The 26,802-nt window shown below is 48.2% G+C and overlaps 1 protein-coding gene and 1 non-coding gene across 2 annotated transcripts; both read left to right on the top strand.

Moving 5' to 3' along the window:
- The first annotated feature begins 135 nt into the window (after positions 1-135).
- Positions 136-25,995, top strand: COPG1 (COPI coat complex subunit gamma 1). Its single transcript, XM_034997888.1, has 24 exons — positions 136-293; positions 1,231-1,283; positions 1,733-1,813; positions 2,072-2,143; positions 2,253-2,332; positions 4,369-4,444; positions 4,676-4,768; positions 5,156-5,242; positions 6,565-6,722; positions 6,810-6,943; positions 8,035-8,102; positions 8,348-8,536; positions 9,455-9,550; positions 12,064-12,307; positions 13,536-13,611; positions 15,464-15,567; positions 16,043-16,168; positions 16,478-16,546; positions 19,894-20,036; positions 20,352-20,523; positions 21,418-21,515; positions 23,028-23,166; positions 23,495-23,593; positions 25,742-25,995. The coding sequence occupies exons 1-24, from the start codon at positions 257-259 to the stop codon at positions 25,870-25,872; spliced, it is 2,625 nt and encodes an 874-aa protein (XP_034853779.1). The 5' UTR covers positions 136-256; the 3' UTR covers positions 25,873-25,995.
- LOC118006115 lies at positions 3,321-3,424 on the top strand. The gene has a single exon (XR_004677950.1). It is a non-coding gene; the product is annotated as a U6 spliceosomal RNA (small nuclear RNA).
- Positions 25,996-26,802: the final 807 nt, after the last annotated feature.

Genomic DNA, 26,802 nt, shown 5'->3' with positions numbered 1-26,802 from the left:
GTCAGCCCCGAGTCTAAGGCCTCCATCCTTCCCCGCGAACCTCCAGACCCGAGACCAGTCCCTTCCCCTGCAGGGAGAGGGTTAAAGCGGGGAGCAGCCGTGGGTTGTGCGCTTGCGCAGAGCGCAGGTTGCGCTTGCGCAGAGCGCAGGGCGACGTGGCCGGCCGGAAATTGCCTGTGCGGAACCGCAGCCTGATCGCCGCTGCTCTGCACTGGTTTACAAGGGGGCTGCTGCGTTGCGCCCCGCCGGCACCACCATGCTAAAGAAATTCGACAAGAAAGACGAGGAATCGGGTGAGGGAGCGTAGGCTTGGGGGAGGCTGGACGCTAGCGCAGGCTCTCTGCACCCTCTTTGGGAGCCCTCCTTCCGGGCCTCTGCCTAGACCTGAAGCCGAGACTCAGTGAGGGACAGGGTTTGTGCCAAGGTCCGCAGCTGGTCAGTGGCAGACCTCGGAGAGCCCGAGCATGCTCCACTGCCCCCTCTCGTGAGGTCGGACCACTATTCGGGGGGTGACCTTGGGCGGGTCATGCGTATGTGTGGGCCTCAGTTTCACCAGCTGTGGCGGGGGGGGGGGGGGGGCGCCGGCCAGATGCACCCTTGTGACTTTCTCCGTGAGACCTCTTGGGATTCGCCGAGGCTGCGCTGCTGCTGGCCAGACTGGGGTTTAATCTGTGGAGCCAGTGTTCTGTGGCTGAGAACCCTCTTCCGTTCATTTATTCAGCAAACATCTATTGAGCGTGTACAGTATGTCAGGCACTGTACTGCGTTCTGAGACTGCAGTAGAACGAATGAGACACTCAGTGCCTTACCTGGGAGTATTACGTCACAGGCATAATGGAGAAGGTAGACACCAGCCAGATAATCACACATGTAATTAATTACAAATGTGACATTTGCTGTGAAGAAATCCTAGTCACTAGGAGATGGTGGTCCCCACACATTGTAGGGACTCAGTTAAGTACAAGTTACATAAATGAATGCAAGACAAGATGCTGTGAGAGGCACAGAAGAACTGTACCAGGGCTGCTGGGTGACTAAGTGGTTTGGGGTAGAGGGAGCTCCCTGCAGGAGAGTGGTAGGATCTATGTGCAGGTTGTAGAGCTTTGATTGCCATTCTGGAGTAATTTGAACTTGGGCTAGGTAAACAATAGTGACATCTTTTCCTTCTCAATGTCTGGAAGGTTTGCAGTTTAGGCTTACAACCTATACTCAGTCTTCTCTGTTCTGTAGGTGGAGGCTCCAACCCATTCCAGCATCTTGAGAAGAGTGCAGTACTCCAGGAGGCAAGTGTCATTTGCCCTCTTTCGTCCTAAGTGTTCACAGCATGCTCAAAATACTAACACATTCAAAGTGGTGGGTTAAAGAACAGTAAGGGAGAAAACCTGTTCCTGGAAAGACAGGAAAACTTCATTCCTGGAAAGACTTCATTATGCTTGCATTTATTGTTGTTTTTGTTCTCTCTTTCTGTTTCTAGTTAACAGGTGTTTACTACTAAGTATCTGTTAGTAAGTCCGCACACCCCTAACTAATATTTAGGGAAGATTTGAGGAGTTGTTAATAGGTGAATTAAGGAAAAAGCAAAACAAAACTGTTCCCTTATGAAAATAAGCTCATTCAGGCAAATATATTTATTTACCCTGGAACTTCTCAGACCTTGAATGTGCTTGAGGGCAGTCAGTGGGAGGGAAATAAACTAGGCTAGAAGGTAATGTTCTTTATTGCTTCTTCTTAGGCCCGTGTATTTAATGAAACTCCCATCAACCCTCGAAAATGTGCCCACATCCTCACCAAGATCCTTTACCTCATAAACCAAGTAAGAGGATGGAGCTTGGGGGTGGGGAAAATGGTGCTGGGGGTTATTGGGAGGGTTGCTAAGTCGGATAACCCTTAGGGTTTTTGTTAGCTCCTGTGTGGTTGTCATCCAGCTCTCGGTCCCCTCAGTGTCTAACTCTGATGTGTTGCCCTTGGTGGAACCTCTCCAGGGTCTGGGGATCTGGCTTGGGCTAATCCGGCAGGAAGAGCCTTCTGGCCTCTCTGTCCCAGGCTGAGACTTCTATTTTGATTAAAACAGGGGGAGCACCTAGGGACCACCGAAGCAACCGAGGCCTTCTTTGCCATGACCAAGCTCTTTCAGTCCAATGATGTAAGTGCCCTCAGTCAGTGTGGTCTACTTTTGTGTGGATTGGAATTTTCCTAACCTTGGCCCTCATGCTGAGCCAGGGGTCATAGGGCTTTTTCTGTTTCTTAACCAGCCCACACTCCGTCGGATGTGCTACTTGACCATCAAGGAGATGTCTTGCATCGCTGAGGATGTTATCATCGTCACCAGCAGGTAAGTCTTGGGTCTGTGGATGCTCCTTTGATGGATGCCTTTGCCACAGAGGCCGATTTTTCTCATGTGTATCAGGCAGTGAGACTTGTTTGACATAATGCCAGGCACCGTTTCCTCTTTTGTCTCCCTCATCTTTCAGTTACTGCTGCCCAACCCAGAGCAGCCTCTAGAGTGTACAGTTTCCCTTTTAATTATCTGGCCTTACCTTAGGCATAAATCCTTCCTTGCTTCCTTGATTCCTCTCAGTCAACTGAGCCAGCCTGGAACTTTCACAAAGACTTTAGTGAGTACCAAGAGAGAACACAAGAAAAATAGACATGGAGAGTGCAGGGGGTATAGAGACAGGCTCACTTACCACGTGCTGGTTTCTGCTTTAGAATGAGTTATTCAGGGGACAGATGTGACTAAAATATAATCCCTGTCCTTTTTTTTAAAATAGATTTTATTTATTTATTTGACAGAGAGAGACACAGCGAGAGAGGGAACACAAAGCAGGGGGAGTGGGAGAGGGAGAGGCTGGCTTCCCGCTGAGCAGGGAGCCCTATGCGGGGCTTGATCCCAGGACCCTGGGATCATGACCTGAGCCAAAGGCAGACGCTTAATGACTGAGCCACCCAGGCGCCCCTCTAATCCCTGTCCTTAAGAACTAGGGCTCAGTTCTCTTATTCTTGCCACACTTTGGAGGTGGGGGGGATGTTGTACATTCCATTGCAGGTTCGTTTAGAAAATATTTATTGAATATCCACCAGTCCCTGTGTATAGCTCTGGGAATATAGCAGCAAATAAGACCGACATGAGCTCTACAGCCCGGAATTAATAGAGAAATAGCCAGGCAGACAGGCGTTAAGATATAATAGAGTTTATCATGGGATGTATGATAGACTGTGAGAACAGACCAGAAAGATATCCAACTTGAATTTGGATCAAGAAGGGCCTCCTAGACCTGTCTGAGTAAAGTCCTGAAGGATGACTAAGAAATAGCAGGAAAGTACTTGCTTTGGCAGCACATATACTAAAATTGGAATACAAAGAAGATTAGCATGGCCCCTGCTCAAGAATGGCAGGCAAATTTGTGAAGCATTCCATATTTTTTTAAAAGAAAAAAAGAAGCCACTGAAAACAAATCTCTTCCGGGCGCCTGGGTGGCTCAGTTGTTAAGTGTCTGCCTTCGGCTCAGGTCATGATCCCAGGGTCCTGGGATCGAGTCCTGCGTCGGGCTCCCCGCTCAGCGGGGAGTCTGCTCCCTCTGCCTTTGCCTGCCGCTCTGCCTACTTGTGCGCTCTCTATCTCTGTCAAATAAATAAACTCTTAAAAAAAAAAAAAAACTCTTCCAAAAACTCTTATTAAAAAAGAAAGAGAAAGGGAGGGAGGAAGAAAGAAAGAGAGAGAGAGAGAGAAGGGCGCCTGGGTGGCTCAGTCATTAAGCGTCTGCCTTTGGCTCAGGTCATAGTCCCAGGGTCCTGGGATCGAGCCCCTCATCGGGCTCCCTGCTCGGTGGGAAGCCTGCTTCTCCCTCTCCCACTCCCCCTGCTGTGTTCCCTCTCTTGCTGTGTCTCTCTTTGTCAAATAAATAAATAAAATCTTTAAAAAAAATAAATGTTAAAAGAAAAGAAGAAGAAGAAAGAGATAGACATCTAGATAGATAGAGAGCAGGACAGAGGTGGAGGGAGCCAGGAGTGCTCCAGCCTGAGGGAATAGCATATACAAAGGCTTGGAGAGGAGAGAGCATGACCTGTTTGGGGACTTCTCTGTTAAGGAGCTTATACTTGAGATAATGGGGAGTAGGAAGCCTTGGGAATGTTTTAATCCAAGCCAGAGAGTGACCTGGTCATTTTCGAGTTTTATATAATCTCTCTTGTTGCCGTGTGACTTTTGACCAGGAAGGAGTAAGAATACAGTGAGAGCACTAGTTAGGAGACTCGTATGGTAGTTCAGGCAAGCGTGGTGACCAGAGCTGGGGAGGAATGGATGGGGACATGTGCTTGGGAAGGGCCAGCCAATCTCCTATGTGTGGACGATGCCTTCCGCTCCCACAGCCTAACAAAGGACATGACTGGGAAAGAAGACAACTACCGGGGCCCAGCTGTGCGTGCCCTCTGCCAGATTACTGACGTGAGTCTCCTGCCCCCACCAAGCAGCCATTCTCCTTCCCTGCTTCTTGGCAAGGCTCAGTCTCCTGGGCAAAGCACTGGGCCAGGCATTGTGGGGGTGTGGGTGGGGTGCAGGAACACCAGATAAAGTTTGCCTCCTTCTTGCCCTCACTCTTCCACCCATCACTTGCACTCTTGATGGTCACCAAGGATTGATTGGGTCCCCTCCTGCCCCCACTTGTTGTCCCCACAGAGCACCATGCTGCAGGCTATCGAGCGCTACATGAAACAGGCCATTGTGGACAAGGTGCCCAGTGTCTCCAGCTCTGCCCTGGTGTCTTCCCTGGTGTGTAGCACCCTGGGGGGCGGGGCAGCAGATTGGGAAACTGAGGAAATATCAGTGTTGGTTTTCAGTAGGACAAAAAGGGTTTCTGTATCCCCAGATCTGAGAGTCCCACCTACTTTCTTAGTGAAGCATGCTGGGGAACTCTTGACCCATCCCTTGGGGTGACTGATTGTTGGAATTTGGATCTGGTGGGAGATCTGCCACCAGGGCAGAGAGTGAGGGTAGGAGCTATCCTTGTGCACTGTCTCACAGAACCAGCACAACGGAGAGGCTCTGGGTTGTTTCTGAGGAAGGATCCAGAGCTGGACTGAACTGTGAGCTGGGGCTAGGAGGTATGATGGTTGAGTGTCCTGCCTGCCTGCTTCTTAATGTTCTCTGTTCTCCTAGCACCTGCTGAAGTGCAGCTTTGACGTGGTCAAGCGCTGGGTGAATGAGGCCCAGGAGGCGGCATCCAGTGATAACATCATGGTTCAGGTGAGGTGTGAGCAGAGCAATGATATTTACAATCCTTAGGTAGATGGCATGGCACTAGCCTGTCAGAATGGACACTCACCATGGAGATTCTGGTGGTCCCTAGGAGGAGCAGACTTTAATCTTCTGTCATTGGATTGTGGGGAGACTTGGGAGTGTGGGGAAAGAATCCTGGGTACCACTTGGGAAGGTTTAAGTTAGAGGCTGCTTACCAGCTGGGACAGAAATATTCAAGTATTTGATAACCAGCTGAGTAGTGTTTTGGGGTATGGTAGGTAGCAAACTTGGCCCAGGCAGGCAGAGGGCCTTTGCCAAGCTGGTTTGGTTAATGATGCATATAAATACCTTGGTGGGGCTTTCAGCTACTTAACTCATTTTCAGTGACCTAGGCCAGGAATTCCTTTTACCTCTGTGAGTCTCAGCTTCCTTGTCTGTAAAATGGGAATGAAAGTTTCTGCCTCACAAAGCTGTGAGGATAATATGAGACAGCATCTAAAACATCTGACCTGTCGGGTTAGGCATCTGCCTTCTGCTCGGGTCATGATCCCAGGGGCCTGGATCGAGCCTCACATTGGGCTCCCCACTCTGCGGGGAGTCTACTTCTCCCTCTGCCCTTCCCCCTGGTCGTGCTCCCTCTCCCTCTCTCTCTCAAATAAATAAAATCTTAAAATAAAAAACAAAAAAACCCATCTGATCTGTTGGGTGCCTACCTGTAGGTGCTCCCTGTGTGTTTTCTCTTCACCCTTTGTGCTGACTCCCCTCTCCAGGGCCAGCTCTGGCCCCTCAAGATACTTCCCAGGGTCAAAGAAGGTTGTCACATACAAGACACCCACAGTTGCATGACTTAGCCCTTGAATGCTACTCTGGTAAAGAAACAAAGAGCAGGGGCATAGGAAGTAACTCTGTGTACCTTACATCTCCAGAAGGGGACTCCCTTGACTTTGGGCACTCCAGACCTAGCTTTGCCAGTACTGGCCATGAGTCCTTGGGCAAGTCAGTGGGACTACAGATATCTACCTTCAGGGGCATCGTAAGGTTTAATGCTATAAGGTCTCATGGGAGGTATGCCGCACGCCACCTTGACCACACATGTCCATGCTCGGGGCCTGGCTCCCACTTTCTCTATCTTGTTGAAAGACACCGTGTCCCATTCTTTCTGTGTCATCTCTGTGGCATCTGTTGTCCCCGCCACATCTGTACTCATGCTTTCCGTTGGGACCCTTGCCAAAATTGGGGGCAAGAGCTAGACTACAGATACACTTTCACACAGCCGGTAGACCTGAACTTCACACACCTGTGCTCTGCCGTGATCCTCTGTCCTCTAGTACCATGCTCTGGGGCTCCTGTACCATGTGCGTAAGAACGACCGCCTGGCTGTTAATAAAATGATCAGCAAGTTCACCCGGCACGGCCTCAAGTCTCCCTTTGCCTACTGCATGATGATCCGGGTGGCCAGCAAGCAGCTGGAGGAGGAGGACGGCAGGTAATGGCTCTTGTCTCCCCTGGCCAGGTGATTCCTCGTTCAGTGCTGGGCCATCCCCAACTTCTTGCCACCCGTATTCTTTTGTAGCCGTGACAGCCCGCTGTTTGACTTCATTGAGAGCTGTTTGCGCAACAAGCACGAGATGGTGGTGTATGAAGCCGCCTCGGCCATCGTCAATCTTGCAGGCTGTAGCGCCAAAGAGCTGGCCCCGGCTGTGTCAGGTTACAGACATCACTTTGCCCTAGCCCCGTGCTTTCGCTCCTACTGGAAACTAGGCCCCAGGCTGAGGGTGGGGCGAAAGAAAGAAAAAGCCTTCCAACAGGCCGGAGCGTAGTGTCAAGAAAAGGATTCGGGATCTAGGAAGTACGTTTTTGGTGCCAGGCACGGTACTAGGCTCTCTCACGTGCATTATGTCTGGGGATAGGGTACTTTTAGTCCTAACTTACTATTCATTAAAGAGCCTGGGGCTCTCATAAGAGGCAGAGGTGGGGTTCAGATCCACTCTGTAGCCTGTCGGGCTGGCTAGCCATGGCAAGAGGGCCTGTTGGAAGAACCCAAGTTGTATAAAACCAGTTCATGCTCACCAGGGGCCAAGCTGTCTCAAAGGAGAAAGCAATTCAGAGGGGTCCCTCAGCCTGGACACTGGAGCCCGATAGCCTGGGTTGGAGTCCTGGCTTCCTGACTGCCAAGGCACAGGGAGGGATATGCTGCCTGATGTGCACCCACATAGGATATGAACCAGGGCAGTTGGTGAAACCAGGACTGAGGTAATTCTGCTGGTTTCTGCACGTGCCCAGGAGAGAGGAGTGCAGTTCTACTTTCACAGGCGTAAAGGGCTCAGGCTTCAGGTGTGGGGAGTCCTGGATTTCAATCCTCGTTCTGCCGTTTACTGGCAGCTAGTCTAGAGTTACTTTCGTAGCTTTACCCCTGCATGCCTAAGTCTCTGTATCTGTTAAATGGGGATAATAATAAAAGCTGCTTCATGGGATGGTGAGAAATCAATGAGACAAGGCACAGCGGCTCCTTGGCACAATGCCTGGCACATGGCAGGTGCTCAGTAAGTAGCAGCCGTCATCATTCACGACACCCACTGGGCTCTCACGAGCATATTAAAGCCTCTCTGCTCATGAGCTCTCTTCCTTGGTTGTGATGAGGGTGCCAGCAGGGAAGTGAGTACAGCGTTTGGGTCTGAACAGCCCCCTAGCCTTTGCATGCCCTCTGTGCCCTGTCCTGCCCTTCCCCTGGAGGCCTGGGCTTTCCCAGCTGCTCAGCGGTGAGGGCAGCTTGGCACATGGCGTCTGTCTCCCCACAGTGCTTCAGCTTTTCTGCAGCTCACCCAAGGCCGCTCTCCGCTACGCTGCTGTCCGCACCCTCAATAAGGTAAGGGTTTAGGGGTGGGCAGAATGGGGGTCTGGCCTTTTGAGAGGGTCAGGGAGGTGGCCTGATCCAGCTGGAGGCGTGTCGTGGCCCCTGACCTGAGTTGCAAAAGGTGTGGTGCTGGTCACAGTTCGTTTCTACCAGATGGTGAGATGGGCTCATCCAAAGGACCTCTGACCAGGCCAGAGCCATCCAGTGGAATAACAGAAGTCCCTTTTTATCTCTCTTCTCTCCGTCCTCCCAAACAGGTGGCCATGAAGCACCCGTCCGCAGTGACGGCCTGCAATCTGGACCTGGAGAACCTGGTGACGGACTCAAACCGCAGCATCGCCACACTGGCCATCACCACGCTCCTCAAGACCGGCAGCGAGAGCAGCATCGACCGCCTCATGAAGCAGATCTCGTCCTTCATGTCGGAGATCTCGGATGAGTTCAAGGTACCTGGGCATGCCTGGAATACCTGCTGTCCCCAGAGTGAGGCAGATAACTCTGTGCCTGCTCCCCCATGTTCCCCAGCCCCCAGGCCAGGATTGACCTGGGGGCTGCTCAGGCTTGAGGACGTGGTGGAGGGGGTGGCATGTCGCCCTTCACAGGGCCCAGCCTTGGGAGACACACACATCCTGCCCCAGGGTCTTTGTCCATATTGTTCCTTTGTGAGGCCGGTTGGCAGGGCACGGAGTGAGGGCTGAGGGAGCAAGTGTCAGATTTCTCGTTTTCTGGTATGGGCTCATGGTGGTAGTGTTGATCAGTTTGGGGAAGGAGGGAGAGTCGGGTCCTGGGTGAGGAGAATGAGAAGGTAATGATGGTGATTGCAGACATGCTGAGTTTGAGGTGCCAGTGGGCACCAGGTGGAGTTGCCTGTAGACATTTGGAAACACTGGTCTTGAGCTCAGACAATAGACAAAGGTTTGGGAGTGTGTGGCATAGAAGAGGTGGGTAAAACCACGGGAGGAGGTAGGACTGCTAAAGAGATAGTGTGCAAGGGTCAAGGCCAGAGTACCCAGGGAGGAGCCAGAACAGCTGATTGGTGAGATCGTGGAAGTGGAGGTAGGAAGAGAAGCAGTACAGGTGGGATGGAGAGGGGCCTGTGGACTTAGCTTGAGATCTGAGGAAAGCTGAGTTTGGGGGACCTAGACTCTGGATTTGGGGCTGTTGAGACTGGTGTGCATGCCACCCTAGTTGGATGGGCTCGGGGATCATGTGCTCCCTGAGGGTAGAGATGGAGTTCTTCTCTCCTTGCCCTCTAGGTCCACGGCCTGGCTGGGCCTAAGGAAGGACTCCATTGGCACTTAGTGAACTAAGTAACTTGACCCTAGTGGCAGGGGCTGCTGCTCACACATGTCTGTTTCACTCAGGTAGTGGTGGTCCAGGCCATCAGTGCCCTGTGTCAGAAGTATCCTCGCAAACACGCTGTGCTCATGAACTTCCTGTTCACCATGCTGCGGGAAGAGGTAAGAGCAGGCATTTGGGGCGTGCCAGGTCTCCTCATGTAGGAAGTGACCTGGCTGTTAGCTCTATGCACAGTTTGGAGCCAAGATCCTCTTCTTGGGGGGTACCCAGATCAACCTGTTAACCAGGTACATTTCCTGGTGCCTGCAGCCCTTTATACTCCTCATGGACCACAGTATAAACATTCACCAATTCCTAGTAATTAAAGTAATAACCAATGACTCACCAACCTGGCTTTAAAGACACAGCAGATGTCCTGTGGCAATGCTTGTGCCAGAGTCAGGAAAACCTGTGTTCTTCACTGCTGTCTAGTATAGAAGTTTTCTGGGCCATTCCATGAGCTCCAGGGTTGGTTTCTTCTGAAATTGGTGCTCATAATGTGACGTTGGGTTCTGTTTTTGTTTCTGATGTGAATTAGTGATTCACTTACACTGCCTTCCTTGGGTGTCTCAACAAAATAAGTTAATTCAGAGGAGCAGAAGCAAAGGGTTTTAGAGTAGATTTGGTCCCCAGCTGCCCCTTTGCCCCAGCCCAGAGTAGCCCTTGGACCAAGGCAGGTGAGGAGCCTTTGCCTGGGGTGTCTTTGGGGCTCCTAAGATATTAGAGGGGAGGAGGGCGCTAATACTTAGAGAGCCCTCAGCTAATGGGGCCAGCATTTTGGAGACACTACACAGTGCACACAATCTTGTGATCCTCATAACAGGCCTTGTCAACAGACATCATTTTCTCCCTTTAAAATCAGGGATCTGAGACTCAGAGAGGTGAAGTGACCTGCCTCTGGTCAGCTGCCCAGTAAGTATCTGAGCCAATCTGAACAGAGATATATCTGGCTCCAGACTCCATGATTTTCCCCCAGACCTCCTTTCCTCCCGGAAAAATACATGGTTCCAAGTATCAGTTAAGTGTAAGACCTTCACTCATTAGAGTGCAGCAGGCAGACACTTGAGACCTTGTCTTTTAGGAATGGGTCTGTTGCTCGTGCACAGGGCTGCGTCGTTCTCTAGTCAGAGCAGCTGCCAGCAAAGCCTCGTTGCAGTTACTCTGAACTTCTTGCCCCCCCCCCCCCATGCTGCTTGGCTGGCTGTAAAACTGACACTGAAAATAGCCTTTGAAGGTTTACAGTGCGCCTACTCGCGTTAACAGTCTCACTGAAGTACAGCAGCGTACAAATAGCATCTTTCTTATTCTTCACAATAACCTGTCAAGTAAGTACACTGATGGTCCTTATTATGAAGGTGCCTAAGGTTCAGACAAGGAAAGTGACTCACAGCCGTAAAACAAACTAGTCTGAGAACAGGGGCCAGATTTCACCCACAGCCAAGTTGTACTTGGATTGTACAAAGTTTTAAACATTTCAGGTTAGTGCCCATTATTTACAAATCAGGAGAACAGCCACCAGCACCAGCACAACGGATTTCTAGTTTCTCCTACAAAACTCGGAAGATCTGGCAACACTGGGTTGAGTGGTGATTTCCCTCTTTAGGTGCTACGGGCACTGTCCAGTCCCTCACCCCTCCCATCCACTCCACTTCCATTGCCAGATTACATGCCTCCTGGCACCTCTGTCGTTAGTGTCTGTAAGTCGCAGAGCACAGATTGGGTCTGGGGTCTTCTGGCTCTCTGCTGCCCCGTTCTGTTTGTTTTGGGTTTTGTTTTGTTTTCAATTGTGGTAAAATACACATGACATAAAATTTACTATCTTAACCTTTTACGTGTCTAGTTCAATACAGTTAAATATATTCACATTGTTGTAGAGCTAATCTCCATAACTTTTTCATCTTGTAAAACTGAAACTCTGTGCCTGTTAAACAATAACTTTCTGTTTCCCTCTGCAGTCCCCAGAAACCACCGTTCTTTCCGTCTGTATAAATTTGACTACTCTAGATATTTCATATAAGTAGAATCATGCACTATTTGTTTTTTTGTGACTGGCTTATTTCACTTGGCATAAATGTTACTGAGTTTCATCCATATTGTAGGACATGTGAGAATTTCATTTATGGCTGAATGACCACATTTTGTTCATCCATTCATCCATTGATGGACACTGGTTGCTTCCACTTTTGGGCGATTATGAATAATGCTGCTTTGAACATGGGTGTACAGCTATCTTTTTGAGACCCGGCTCTCTATTCTTTCGAGTATATACCCAGAAGCAGAAGTGACAGATCATATGGTAATTCTGTTTTCTAAAATTTTCTGAGGAACCCCTGTACTGTTTTCCATAACATCTGTACCACCCAGTCTGACTTTTACTTCAAAGTTGGAAAGGAAAGTGAGACCCAAAATGTTTCTATTAAACTATCTACTATTAGATCTGGAAGGGCCCCAGTGAGCATTCAGTCCACGCCTTATGTTTTACACAAAAAATAAGGTAGAATCCCCGAGAGCCAGGTCCCTTGCCTCCAGGTTCTGTGTTTGGACTGCTGTCCCTGGTCCTGGTTAGGTGCTGGGCCTCACAGCTCATTTCTGGAAAGAGCAGCCTCCTTGCTCAGTTCAACCCCTCCTGCTGCAGGGCGGCTTTGAGTACAAGCGGGCCATCGTGGACTGCATCATCAGCATAATTGAGGAGAACACAGAGAGCAAGGAGACCGGGCTGTCGCACCTGTGCGAGTTCATCGAGGACTGCGAATTCACGGTGCTAGCCACCCGCATCCTGCATCTTCTAGGCCAGGAGGGTCCCAAGACCAACAACCCATCCAAGTACATCCGCTTCATCTATAACCGCGTGGTCTTGGAACATGAGGAGGTCCGGGCAGGTGGGTCTGAGCCAGGGCTGAATGGGGGCTCTTAGCTGCTGCTTGAGCAGATGGCCTGCCAAAGGGACCTGAGCCCCCGCCCATGGGCACTCTGTGTTCTTGCCTCACAAGCTCGGTGATTTACAACATTGTGGGAAGGACCTTAGATGGTTGGGTGTCACCCAGTTGAATGGTTCTTTAGCTCTCTGATTTGTTTTACTGGTTTTTGGTTTTTAATTTGCACTACATGTTACGTTTAACTTTCTTTTCTTGCTTGTCTTTTTTTGTTGTTGTTGTTTTGTTTTGGTTAGCTTTTTTTTTAAATGGTAGTTTTATTGAGATACAATTCACATACTGGAAAATTCATTCTTTTTATTTATTTATTTATTTTTTAAGAGAGGGAGCATGGGATGCCTGGGTGGCTCAGTTGGTTAAGCATCTGCCTTCGTCTCAGGTCATGATCCAGGGTCACAGGATTGAGTCCTGCATCGGGCTCCTTGCTCAGTGGGGAGTCTGCTTCTCTCTCTGCCTGCCCCTCCTCCTGCTTGTGCTCTCTCTCTCTGACAAATAAATAAAATCTTAAAAAAAAAATTTTAAAAAGGTTGGGGGGAGCAGAGGGAGAGAGAGAAACTTAAGCAGGCTTCATACCCAGTGCAGAGCCTGATGCGGGGCTGGATCTCACAACCCTGAGATTATGATCTGAGCCAAAATCAAGAGTTGGATGCTTAACCAACTGAAACACCTACGTGCCCCAAAATTCACACTCTAAGAGTGTACAATTCAGTGCATTAACTGTCATGTTCTTAATTTTATTTTAAATTTTCTGTCCTTCTCATGCCCCAGTGGACAGATTTTTCTTGTTTCAGCAATTGATATTCATTAGTAATAGTTCATTTTCTCATTTATATTAATCCAAAGGCTAATAACTGCAAGTTGAGGCCATTTGGATACAGAAGCTGAGCAGTCTATGTGTGGCTGTCTTCTGTGGCCTCATCTCAGTCAATGCTGAAATGGCTCCTGGAACCTTTAAAAATGGGGCTGCCTTCTCCCTGAAATGGATGAGGGAGTTGAGACCCAATGGAGGTCCACCCCAGGCCATTGATTGCATTGGTGGCAGATTTGGGCCTCCACACTCGGGATGCTTGGCTCTGGGACTCTTTTGCTCAAAGACCCATTCTAAGCATTGTAAGTGTCCAAGCTATGAGCTGTCAGATACATTGGATAAATCATATTTGCTTTATAAATACAGGTGCTGTGAGTGCTCTGGCCAAGTTTGGAGCCCAGAATGAAGAGATGTTACCCAGTATCTTGGTGTTGCTAAAGAGGTGAGGCTAAGCCAGAGGTCCCTGAGGGATGACAGTGTTCCCCGGGGGAGAGAAGTTATATAACTGTGGATTGTAGAAAAAAAAATAGAAAGCATGGAAAAGCATGAAAAACAGTATCATGCAAAAATTTTGTGACCATTGTTGAGTTCTTTTTGTTGTTGTTGTTATTTTCTTTTTTTAAAAAAGCTTTACTGACATATATTTTGCGAGCCATAAAGTTCACCAATTTTAAATGTATAATATGAGGCACCTCGGTGGCTCAGTCGTTAAGCGTCTGCCTTTGACTGGCTCAGGTCATGATCCCAGGGTCCTGGGATCGAGCCCCGTGTCGAGCTCCCTGCTTGGCGGGAAACCTGCTTCTCCCTTTCCCACTCCCCCTGCTTGTGCTCCCTCTCTCGCTGTGTCTCTTTCTGTCAAATAAATAAAATCTTTGAAAAAAATATAAATAAATAAAACATATAATGTGATGGTTTTTAGTATATTCACAGAGCTGTGTGTAACTGTCACCATAATCTAAGTTTAAAACATTTTTTTTTAAGATTTTATTTATTTATTAGAGAGAGACAGCGAGAGAGAGCACAAGCAGGGAGGAGAGGGAGAAACAGGCCCCCTGCCCAGCAGGGAGCCTCATGCGGGGCTCAATCCCAGGACCCTGGGATCATGACCTGAGCCAAAGGCAGCCGCTTAACCAACTGAGCCACTCAGGCGCCCCAGTTTAAAACATTTTAATCTTCCGTAATAGAAACGCTATATCCATGGGGCTTACAGGGCAGAGTAAATGTCTGTTGGGCTAGGGCAGTCTTCTCAGTGTGGGTGTGTCTTCCCAGCATGAAGACGCCTTGGTTCCTGTGAGGTTTTTTGCAATGTATGAAGTTTGATGAGGCTGTTTTCAGCTATGCCTCCTTGACTCTTTTGCTGGTTAGCTGATGAGGGTGGAAATAGAAAGAAAAGAAACCCTATGGGGCACCTGGGTGGCTCAGTCAGTTGGGTGTCTGCCTTCGACTCAAGTCATGATCCTGGGGTCTTGGGATCAAGCTCCGCATCAAGCTCCCTGCTCATCGGGGAGTCTGCTTCTCCCTCTGCCTCCCCTCACTTGTCTTCATGCTCTCTCTCTCAAGTAAATAAATAAATAAAATCTTAAAAAAAAAAAAAAAGAAAAAGAAACCGTATATCCATTACTAGTCACTTTGCCCTCCCCCTAGCACTCTCCTACCTAGCCCTAGACAACCACTAATCTACTTTCTGTCTCTCTGGATTTGCCCTATCTGATCATTTCATAGAAATGCAATCATATAATCTGTGGCCTTTCATGTGTTTAGCTTCTTTGTGATGTTTTTTTCAAGGTTCATCCATGCTGTAACATGTCCCAGTACTTCATTCCTTTTTATGGCCAAAGAATTCATTGTATGGGTAGACCACATTTTAGCTATTCACCCATTGACAGACATTTGGGTTGTTTCCACTTTTTGGCTCTTCCAAATAATGCTATTGTGAATATTCACGTACAAGTTTTTGTGTGACCTGTCGTCAGTTCTCATGAGGATACGCCCAGGAGGGGAATTGTTGAGTCATATTAAATTCTTTTTTGACATATGACCCTGGATATAAGAGATTGCCTCCTTCACTAGGTGGACTTTAGGGAGAGGGCCCAGGGAATATGAATATGACCACGCCTTAGGTAATTAGTTAGAATATTATAGGCTCCTCTGTGCATTTGATGCCTGGATTGCACATGTGGGGACTGAGCTTTATGAGACTTGCTTCCTCTGACTGCCCTCTGATGAAGCCCTGCAGCGTCCCTCCTGCCACCCCTGGGGGCCCCAGTCAGGAGTACTGTGTGTTCTGGCTACAGGTGTGTGATGGACGATGACAATGAAGTAAGGGACCGAGCCACCTTCTATCTCAATGTCCTGGAGCAGAAGCAGAAGGCCCTCAATGCAGGCTATATCCTAAATGGTGAGTCTCACTGGCTATCTTTGACTTGGTCCCGTCCTCGGGCTGTGGCCCTTCTCACCACTCCAGAGCAGGCGCACCCTCCCTGGGTAGGGGAAGTCTGAGGCAAGACACTTTCGGCTAGACTTTCATGGCAACTTCATGGCATGACTATAACCTTAGCAGACCTAGAATCTTGCGGTTCACACCAATGTGGGTGGAAACAGCTTGGTGAATTGAAACACTAGTCATTAATAAAAATCTCTCTTTGCATAGTACTCTACTCTCTATAAGTCACTCTTTTATATACATTTATCCCCATACCAGCCCTGTGAAGGAGGATGTAGATGAGAAAGTGGAAGCCCAGAGGGTTTAAGTGGTTTTCTCAGTGGTCTAGGATCATACAACCTAGACCCCAGGGCCTCAGTCTTTCATGGGGGATTCCAGGTGCTCGTTCTGTCATGTGTTCAGGCAGTGTGTCTCTCCCACTGACTTCTAGGTCTGACCGTTTCCATCCCTGGTCTGGAGAGAGCTCTGCAGCAGTACACTCTAGAACCATCAGAAAAACCTTTTGACCTCAAGTCTGTGCCCCTGGCCACCACACCAATGGCAGAACAGAGAACAGGTAAGTAACACCTGTGCTTTCGGAAGCCTTCAGATCCAGGCCTCTGCTGGAGCCGTGAAGCCACTAAACCTAGCCAGGATGGGAGGGCTTTGTCCCAAGAGGATGGAATAATCCTTTCTACATCTGGCTCCAGGAAATGGAGACACATGCACATAAACACTCCCTCTCTTTCTCACATGTTCTGTACTCTCAACTGTTTAGGCTCTCAGGGGGTTTGGAAGTTATAATCCGTAAGTAACAGCTCTGTGGTCAACACCACATTGCCCCATTACTGGAGTTGTTGGTCACCATGTGTGTTTGCTCCTGCAGAAAGCACCCCCATCACAGCCGCCAAGCAGCCAGAGAAAGTGGCAGCCACCCGGCAAGAGATCTTCCAGGGTGAGTAGCAGTGCTTGGTGGGGCTCTCAGGACCTGGGCTTGGTCTCCTCAGCTTTAGGGTAGTTGCTCTTCTACCCTTAGGAGAGACTCAATCAACAACAGTCCGTATCCTTTTTTTTTTTTTTAAGATTTTATTTATTCACTTGAGAGAGAGCAAGCATGAGCAGCAGGGAGGGGCAGAGGGAGAGGGAGAAGCAGACTCCCCGCTGAGGAGGGAGCCCAATGTGGGGCTTGATCCCAGGACCCTGGGATCATGACCTGAGCCGAAGGCAGACGCTTAACTGAGCCTCCCAGGTGCCCCCTCAACAACAGTTCTTACTCTTCAGTGCTGGGCCCTAAGAGTACTTTAAGATTTTTTTTTTTTTTTTTTAATTTGAGAGAGAGAGTGAGAGAGAGAGAGAGAGAGAGCGAGCACAAGAGGGGGGAGCGGGAGAGGGAGAAGCAGACTCCCCGCTAAGCAGGGAGCCCGATGCAGGACTCGATCCCGGGACTCCAGGATCATGACCTGAGCCGAAGGCAGTCGCTTAACCAACTGAGCCACCCAGGCGCCCCCTAAGAGTACTTCAGACAGCACATTTGACCCTCAGGTGGAAGTCATCAGGTCCATTTGGTATTGGAGGAACAGAAGTTCAGAGAGAGAAAGTGATATACCTAAGGTGGCACAGCAAGAAAGTAGAGGGATTGGAATTAAGATTCACATCAAACTGGCTCAGAGCTGCCACTCATCCTTGGTTCTGAGGGCTTGGGTCCCTGGAGCCCAGGTTCGTGCCAAATGTCAGATTCAGTACATTTGGGGTCCAAAGACCCTAATACTTTTTTGGGGGGTTCCAGAGGCATTCAGTCCACATTGTCTGGGAAGGTTTTATTTAGGTATTTATCTATCCCTCTGGTCTTGTATCTTTTTACGTAGAGGTATATGTCTAACTGCCAGACCATATTATCTACTAAATTCCCACCTTCAAGGACTAACACATGCCCCTCTTCCTTCTTGAAGGATCCCCTGTGCTCATCACTTCTACTCCAGCTCTTCTGTCTTCTCTTAACTAGTTCTGTGTGGTTCTTCACAGGTTCTGTCCTTTATATGCTCTATCATAGCTTTTAGCACAGTGCCTTTCTTCCTCCTAATTGGGCGAGTTCCCAATTATTGTTGAATTAAAATAAATCCTCCCCTCCATTCCATTCCATTCCATTCCAGAATCCTGTCTTTTGTCATCTTTCAGATTCAGCAAAACTAGGATCTGGAGCTAACTGGGATCACTCTAACACAGAACTTTTCCTTCTGTATTACTTTCTTCTTGCTGTTACCACAAATCACCACAAATTTAGTAGCTTAGCACAACACAAATTTATTATCTTAAAATTCTGAGGGCAGAAGTCTAAAATGGATTTCACTGTGTTGGCTCCCTCTGGAGGCTCTAGGAGAGAATCGTGTCTTTGCTTTTTCTAGTTTCTAGAGGCCTCCTCCATTCCTCTCCTGGTGACCCCTTCCTCCACCTTCACAGCCAGCAGTGTGGCCTGTTCAAATCTGACTCTGAGCCTTCTACCTCCTTCTCTTAAGGATCCTTGTAATTACATTGGGCCCACCAGATAATCCAGGATAATCTTCCCGTCTCAAGATCCAACTTGCTTTTACCATGTGATACAACGTATTTGTAGGTTCTGGGAGTTAACTTGTACACATCTTGGGGCCACCATTCTGCCACACCTTCGAAGGAAGACTCCTTCTAAGTCTGTTAGAGGGTATCAATTTCATCTTTAAACAATCTTCCAAAGTCTAACATTTATTGATCACCTGTTCAGTTTCAGGAACTTTGCTAGATCCTGACATTTATTGCCTCGTTTATCTTCACAATAATCCTGTGAATGAGATTATTATATCTATTTTATTGGTGAAGAGTCGGAAACTCAGAGACATTAACTGATAGCTTCTAGCAGAATGCCCCAGGGTAGTTAAGTGTCAGGTCTAGAAACTTGGGGCCCGATGAAATAAATTCCCATAGAAAAGCACTCAAGTGCCCACTGATGGGGCGCCTGGGTGGCTCAGTCATTAAGTGTCTGCCTTCAGCTCAGGTCATGATCCCAGGGTCCTGGGATCGAGCCCTGCATCGGGCTCCCTGGTCAGCGGGAAGCCCGCTTCTCCCTCTCCCACTCCCCCTGCTTGTGTTCCCTCTCTCGCTCTGTCTCTCTCTGTCAAATAAATAAATAAAATTAAAAAAAAAAAAAAGTGCCCACTGATCTAAGCTGCTCTTTCTGGGCTTTTTACTGCCTGCACATTCATCAGCTGCCTTCGGGTGGCAGAGGGCCGAAGCAGTCACAAAGAGAAGGCAAGAATAATAATAATTATGCCTACTTTCTGTCTCTATCCGTGAAACATGAATTGAGTACCTACTAAGTTCAGGGCAAAATATCAGATCCCTGGCTCAGGGCACAATTCCTGTCCTTACAGAGTTCAGTTTAACTGGGAAGACAAGTTAAAAATCTTAGAGCAGTGGTCTTCAAATAATCAGTGCATATCAGAATCATCTGAGAAAATTTCGTAGAAATGCAGATTCCTGAGTCCCAAATCCAGAGATTCTGATAGAGCTTATTTAGGACAGGCCAGGAATGTGAGTTTTTAACCCAGGTAATTCTGACACCGGTGATCCCTCACCATAGTCTGAGAAACGCTGCCCCTGCCATAGACTGGGGAAGAGTAGGTGCAGCCATCGTAGGCGGACGTCGTGTGCAGACTGCTGCCAGAGGTCTCCTTCGCCTGGATGGGCCAGGGTGGGGGCCTGTGGGCCAGAGGACCCAGCCCAGTGTTGGAACCTGGCTTCGCAGTATAGGGATAGGCCTTACCAGGTGCCCACAGACCACTTAAAGTAGGGTTTTCTGCAAGTCTGAATCTGAAACTTCTCCTTACTGGCCATTTATCTTAACTGATAAATGTATAGGACCAGTTTGTTCTTTTGCCTGATTCTGTGGCTATACCATCACTCATCTCATCTTTAGAGTTTTCCTTTTTAAGAATCCTTGCTAAGCTTCTAAAGTTGTAGGAGTCTCCAAGTGGATTAGGCCTAGGCCATTGGGGTCTCCCAGTCAGTTTTCTGTGGCTGAGGTCTTTTGTGAGACAGAGGGGAAGAGAGTATTCATGGTGGGTGTACAGCTTGAGGAAAGTTAGCAAGAGGAGAAAACGCATTGGTATATTTGGGAAATAGCGAGTACCCTGTCATTGTGTATACGTATTCATCCATCCATCTCAGTAGGGTGAAAGACCTGGAAAATTGGCCATGAGCATTGATTAGAAACCATCACAGGTTGGTCTGGGGATTGAAAGGCTGAGTGAATTTGTGGACTGTGGCTTTCAGAGCAGTTGGCGGCGGTGCCAGAGTTCCATGGGCTGGGGCCCCTCTTCAAGTCCTCACCTGAGCCTGTGGCCCTCACTGAATCAGAGACTGAGTATGTCATCCGTTGCACCAAACACACCTTCACTGACCACATGGTGTTCCAGGTGAGCAGGGAGGGCTGAGGCCCTGCTGGGGTGTGGGGCTAGGGAGTGGTCCCAAGTCTGACGGGTCCTATAGGGTCCCACACCGAGTTGGTCAGGAGCCCAATGTGATGATAGGTTCTGTCACCAGCTGGTATGTGTCTTGCAGCCTTGACCCATTACCTTTCTGGCTCCTGTGTGTCAGCATGGGGACAGGGAGCCTGTGCAAGGGTACTGGGATAGGAGTCATAGGGTGAGTTAGGACCTCCGGGCTCTTCCTCTGCAGCAGGGCTTGGACCTAGAGCAGTGTCTAAGCAACCCCTCTTCTCCCTGCTCCAGTTTGACTGCACAAACACACTCAACGACCAGACCTTGGAGAACGTCACGGTGCAGATGGAGCCCACTGAAGCCTACGAGGTGCTCTGTTACGTGCCTGCCCGGAGCCTACCCTACAACCAGCCTGGGACCTGCTACACGTTGGTGGCACTGCCCAAGGAAGACCCTACAGCTGGTGAGCCCCTCTCCAGAAACCACCCTGGCCTTGGGAATCCAGATGGGGTGGGCCGGTTGTGCACCAGCCATTTGTCTCCTATGAGAGATTCAACTCCTTGATTTCAGTCTTAGAAGAAGAAGAAAGGCTGAGTCCTGGGAACTTGTTAGACATCGTCCCATTTCACCCTCACAGACGACCTAGGGGGATGAGTACTGCTCTCCCTATTCCTAGATGAGAAAACTGAGACTCAGGGTAAATGAGTCACCTAAGTTCATGTGGCTGGTAAGAGGCAGAACCCAGGTCTCTCTGGTCCTCAGCCAGAGGCTCTTTCATTTCACCATGAGAGTACAAAGACTGAAACATCCCAATTCCGCTCCTTCCAAGGGACCCACCAGCGTCTTTTTTTTTAAGATTTTATTTATTTATTTGACAGAGAGAGACAGAGCGAGAGAGGGAACACAAGCAGGGGGAGTGGGAGAGGGAGAAGCAGGCTTCCCACCGAGCAGGGAGCCCGATGGGGGCTCAATCCCAGGACCCTGGGATCATGACCCAAGCTGAAGGCAGACGCTCAACGACTGAGCCACCCAGGTGCCCCCCACCAGCGTCTTTTTCCAGGCCTTTGACAGTGGACATTTGACTGTGGCCCAGGCTTAGCCATCCTGTAGCACCTCTGCTTTCCCTCTTTCTTCCCTCTGAGGGGCCTCCTCAGACCCATGACTTGACTCTTTTGCCCTTCCACAAGGTGGTATCTTCTGTCCAGATTTGTGGGGTTGGATGGCTACCTGTCGGGTTGCTGCTACTGATAATATAACAGAGGCCTGGGGAGCGGGCCATGGCCACCCGCCCTATGGAGGAGCTCGTCCTCTGCAGTGGCTAGGGGCATCCTGACCACCCAGCCTCTCTTCCCTGCAGTGGCCTGCACATTCAGCTGCATGATGAAGTTCACTGTCAAGGACTGTGACCCCACCACTGGGGAGACCGATGATGAAGGCTATGAAGATGAATATGTGGTAAGAAGCCAGTGTCAGGAGGCTCAATTTTGTGCCTGAGGCTGCAGAGCAACCCTCTCCAAGGAGCTAACAACTAGACTTGAAGCTTTTTCTTGCTATTTTTGGCTCTTTGAAAGAAAGTTTTTTTTTTAACTTAAAAAGAATACATGCTTTAAAAAAAGAAAACTTGGGAACTACAAAAACCAAGTGTGAACAAATAGGAAAACATTACTCGTAGCCCTAGGGAGTTACGTGGAGGGGTGGGGAGGAGTTATATAATTGAGGTCATTCTGGACATTATATATCTTGCTGTTTCCACTTAAAACCATAGTGTATTTTCCTGTATGATTACAAATACTTCATAAATGAAGTTTTTAATGACTTTAAAATACTCTTGTATGTAGAGATAACTCACTTGATCTTTATTCCCTCAATGTTGAACATTTGGGCTTCCAAATTTCACTGTAAAACGCATTAAGTATCCCTTTGGGTACAAATTTTTATCTGCATTTCAGATTATTTCCTTAGGATCGATTCCTAGAAGTAGAAAAATTGGGTCAAAGGATGAGCATGACTTTAAGACTGATTCCTGTTGTCAAATTGCTTTCTAGAGAAGTTGGATCAGTTTGCATCTGTTGAGTGGTCCTTTCATGCACTCAAAGAACTTCTGATTACACTTTTCTGAGCTTGGATGGAGCTGAGTGCAGGATCGCTCTGGGGTTTGACCATGGGGCACTGGCTCAGTGCCATCTGAGGGCCAACTATTATACTCAGCCTGGGGATGCAGATTCTTCAAGCTCCTCATAACTAAAGGGATAGTTACTGTGGAATACAACTGATATTCACCATTGTCACACTGGAGCCATTGTTGAGGGGACCTCCCTAAGCCAGCAGTGACCCTAAGATCAGGAATTGCCCTAGGACCAAGTGAGCTCGTTGGGAGAACTGGCCCTGAGGCATTGCTTCTGCTGTGGGAGCTGAGTCCTACTTAGGCACACCTTAAACATCCCCAAGAGTAGGGGCTCAGTGAAGATCTGGTGGGTGAGTGAATGGGGAACTTTTATGTGCTCTTTGTCCAAGGTGGGGGGTAATATTATGTCACGTTCAGGGAGGACACAGCTGAGATGGAGGTAGGGTCCAGAATATGTCAGGCTCAGAGAACATAGCTGAGGCAGAGGGTGGGATCTGCTGAATCAGGAGTGATAGAGCCATAGGAGGCAGACCTTCTGGATCCTTGAGGCGCTTACTCTAGGCAGGCTTCAGAAGGGATGTGATCTTGCAGCTGACATCTTCAGGTGAGTACTTGGGTCAGGGCATTTCTATTGAAAGGACAACACTTAGCTGTGAGCACTTGAAGGACAGATATCCAGTTTACTGTATGTCCCTAGAGCCGAGCACAGTGCTCAGCGCCTAGCCAGCACGTGCTGAATGCGTTGCAGAAAGGGATGAGCAGTGAGTTCAGAGCAGAGGTGTGCGGAGCAGGAAGTCATTCCCCTGGAGGTGTGTGCCTAACTTCCACCTCCATCTCCCCAGCTGGAAGATCTGGAAGTCACTGTCGCTGATCACATCCAAAAGGTCATGAAGCTGAACTTCGAAGCAGCCTGGGATGAGGTAGGGGATGAGTTTGAGAAGGAGGAAACATTCACCTTGTCTACCATCAAGACACTTGAAGGTAAAAATCCTTGGCTACTGTTGAAATGTGTCCTCCCCTTTCACCCCTGCCGGCCTTTGCCTCCCAGAGATCCAGGGTCCTGTCAAGAGCACATACTTCAGATGCCACTTCATGAAAAGCCCCTTAGAGGAGCGCCTGGCTAGTTCAGTGGAAGAGCATGCAACTCTTGATCTCGGGGTCAAGAGTTTGAGCCCCATGTTGGGTGTAGAGATTACAAAATAAATAAGCCAAAAAATCCCCTTAGAGCAGGCTTAGGGGATGGGGGCATGGTGGTGACACAAAGGGGAAACAAGATGTGGCTTAATGATGCTGGGATTTTTCCTTACAGAGGCTGTGGGCAATATCGTGAAATTCCTGGGAATGCACCCTTGTGAGAGGTCAGACAAAGTGCCAGATAACAAGAACACCCACACATTGCTCCTGGCTGGTAAGCAGCATTTCTAGGTGGGAAGGGCCTGTGTAACTCACAGCCTGGATGCCACTGCATCCTGGGTTGAGGGCTCCCACTGGGAACACAGGGATTCAAAGTCACAGCATTGAAAATTCACAAAGTGAAAAAAAGACCAGCAGTGAAATATCCTCCGACCCTTGCTGCCTGTCATCTAGTTGCGTTCTGATTACAGGCGACTGGCACTGCTATTACAAACAATGCCAGTATATGTACACATTTCCCTATTTTAACTCAAATGTTTATGTGTAAATGGTATATATATTGCTCTGCACTTCGCTCTTCACTTGACAGATCTTTCCCATGCCTGGCTGGCTCAGTTGGTAGAGCATGCGACTCCTGATCTCAGGGTCGTGAGTTTAAGCCCCACATTGGGTGTGGAGATAACATTAAAAATAAATTGAAGAATACATAATTTCCTCTTTTTCTTTTTTTAATTGTGGTAAAATGTACATAATGTAAAACTGACCATTTTGAGTTCAGGTATACAGCTCAGTGGCATTAAGTACATCTGCATTAATGTGCAGTTATCAACACTGTCCTTCTCCAGGACTTTTTTATCATCCCAAAGTGAATCCTCATACTTTTTTTAGCTTCCTTGTATTCCATTGTATGAGTGTACCATATTTTATAGGATCAGCCTGTATTGATGAACATTTAGATTGTTCCAGGCTTTTGCTCTCAGGAGCAATGCTACAGTGAATAATCACATACATACATATATATATATATACTTTATTTTGCATGTATGCCCTGAGGATAGCTATAGAATAAATTAACCAAGGCATTACCAAGTCAAAGTGCATTTCTCATTTTGATAAAAATATCCAGTTGCCTTCCATAGGAACTGTATGCCTTTCCTTCCACACTGTGGACAACATAGTATATTATCAGTATAATACAGTAATCAGTAATATATACAGTATATTATCGAATCATTATCAAATGATCTTTGCCAGTTTGGGTGGAAAATGGTATCTTAGTGTAGTTTTTATTTTACATTTCTTGTATATTGAATGAAGTTAAGCATCTTTCCAAATATGTGTGCTTGTTTGTATTTCTTTTTCTGTGAATTATTTCCATATCCTTTCTCTAATTTTCTACTGGGTTGGTTGGTCTTTTCTAATAGGAATGGCATTTTAAGAAGTCAACATGTAAATTTTCAAACTTACACAAAAATTGAATAGTACAGTGAACCCTCATGTGCTCATCCTCCAGCTTCAACAACTAACAGCATCTATACCGCCACTTACTCTACTCCCCACCCCAGGTTATTTTAAAGAAAATTCCAGAGATAGCATTTTGTATGTAAATACCTCTGTATGTTTCTCTAAGAGATAATAGTGCTTTGTTTAAAGGGGTGGGGGCAGGGGTGCCTGGGTGGCTCAGTCGTTAAGCATCGCCTTCAGCTCAGGCCATGATCCCAGGGTGCTGGGATTGAGCCCCCCATCGGGCTCCCTGCTCAGTGGGAAGCCTGCTTCTCCCTCTCCCACTCCCCCTGCTTGTGTTCCCTCTCTCCTGTCTCTCTCTCTGTGTCAAAGTCTTTAAAAAAAAGGGGGGAGGGGTGGGAGCAATACAGTTGTCACACCTAAAATTAAACAAAATGAAATGGGAGATTTTTTTTTTGCTGAGTGTTTATAAACAGGGTTGGGAGGCAGCTCTGCTTCAGTGCTCACAGCTGATAGACCCCAAGCGGATGTTTCTGGCCAAACTGAAGCAGTCCCCTGGGTCTTGCAGGCACCTGCAGTGCGGTTTTGTCATGGAGGGGCTGTCCCTACATCTGTGCTCTTAGATTTAGCCAACATGCATGAGAGCCTCTGTGATGCCAGGTAGAAACTTTGTATGTTCATTAATTCATTTCCACCTGGCAAAGCTTAAAAAAAAAACAAAAAACGGTTAGTATAATCATCTCCTCTATGTTGTAGTTGAGGCTACTGTGGCTCAGAGAGGTAAAGTGACTTGCACAAGATCTCACTTAGGGATTTCAGCCCAGCTCCCCTGTTTCCAGACCCATTCCCATTTCACTACACCACAGCTGCCTTGATCAGTTGCTGCAAATGCCACCCTCAACCTACCTTCTGCAGCTTCCTTCTTCCTTACACACCTGTACTTCTGTCTTCCCTCTAGGTGTGTTCCGGGGAGGTCATGACATCTTGGTGCGCTCCCGACTGCTGCTTTTGGACACAGTAACAATGCAGGTGACAGCCAGAAGTTCGGAGGAGCTGCCAGTAGACATCATCTTGGCATCTGTGGGCTAAGAGGCCAGGCTGCATGAGCCCTACTCCTATCCTTTTCCCCCCAACACTGCACAGAAGTCATGCCTTCATCCTGAATCCAGTGGAAACTCCTTCCCAAGCCTCTGTATCAAAAACAATTAGAAATCACTGGGGGAAAAAAAATTTTTTTTTTTTTTAAATTTAATACCTGCCCCAGGCCTGCCAGGGGGTAACCTTTTTTTCTTTTTTTAAATAGGGGATGATTTTAGCTTGTCCTAGAACCTGCTGCCCTGCCTGTCAGGGTAGGGACATTGCAAATGAATAAAATGCTCACACCTCCTCTTGAATTTATCCCCAAGAAAACCATCTTATCCATATAAATAAATCAGCATGTATTTATTGAATGGCTGCTACTTCTGCAGACTCATGCTTAAGGGCTCCACTTTCCACTTCCCCTTCTGAGCCCCCACCAAGAACACCTGCTCTATCCGGTTCACACCCACAGCCTTTTGGCTTCTGTACTTGAGGTCAGACCACTCCCACTCCTCTCCAAGCCCCAGAACAGGGGCAGTGCAGGTCATGACAGCAGTCACTGAGGTCATGTGCCTGTTCTTGCATCCTCACCATCGCCCTCCTTCTCTAGGTGATGAATGGAGCCCTCAGAGGGTTTGGGTGGATTATTTGGGCATTTCCTAGCATGTGCACTGAGGTTTGCCTGCACCCAATTCAGTGAATGCCCAGAGGGGAAGAACAGCCCTTAGAGAGCACTCTGTTGGCTGAAGATGCAGAAATCCTTGGTTTATGTCGCAAGGGAGCAGGCTCAGAGGCCCCCTCAGCTGCTGTTAAACTAAAGCCAGGTGGCTTTGCTAATTTCATGGCCGAAGTAGGCCTGCAAAGCCTGTTCTTTAAAAAATTTAGGCCTCACCCTTAGAAATTCAGATTTGGGGGTGGGGAAGTAGGTGAAGGCCCTGG

The sequence above is a fragment of the Mirounga leonina genome, unplaced genomic scaffold (assembly GCF_011800145.1).
Source record: "Mirounga leonina isolate KUSES-001 unplaced genomic scaffold, KU_Mleo_1.0 Mir_94, whole genome shotgun sequence".
NCBI classification, from domain to species: domain Eukaryota; kingdom Metazoa; phylum Chordata; class Mammalia; order Carnivora; family Phocidae; genus Mirounga; species Mirounga leonina.
The sequence above is the reverse complement of the archived record's forward strand: the minus strand, read 5'-3'. Positions and strand labels throughout refer to the sequence as shown.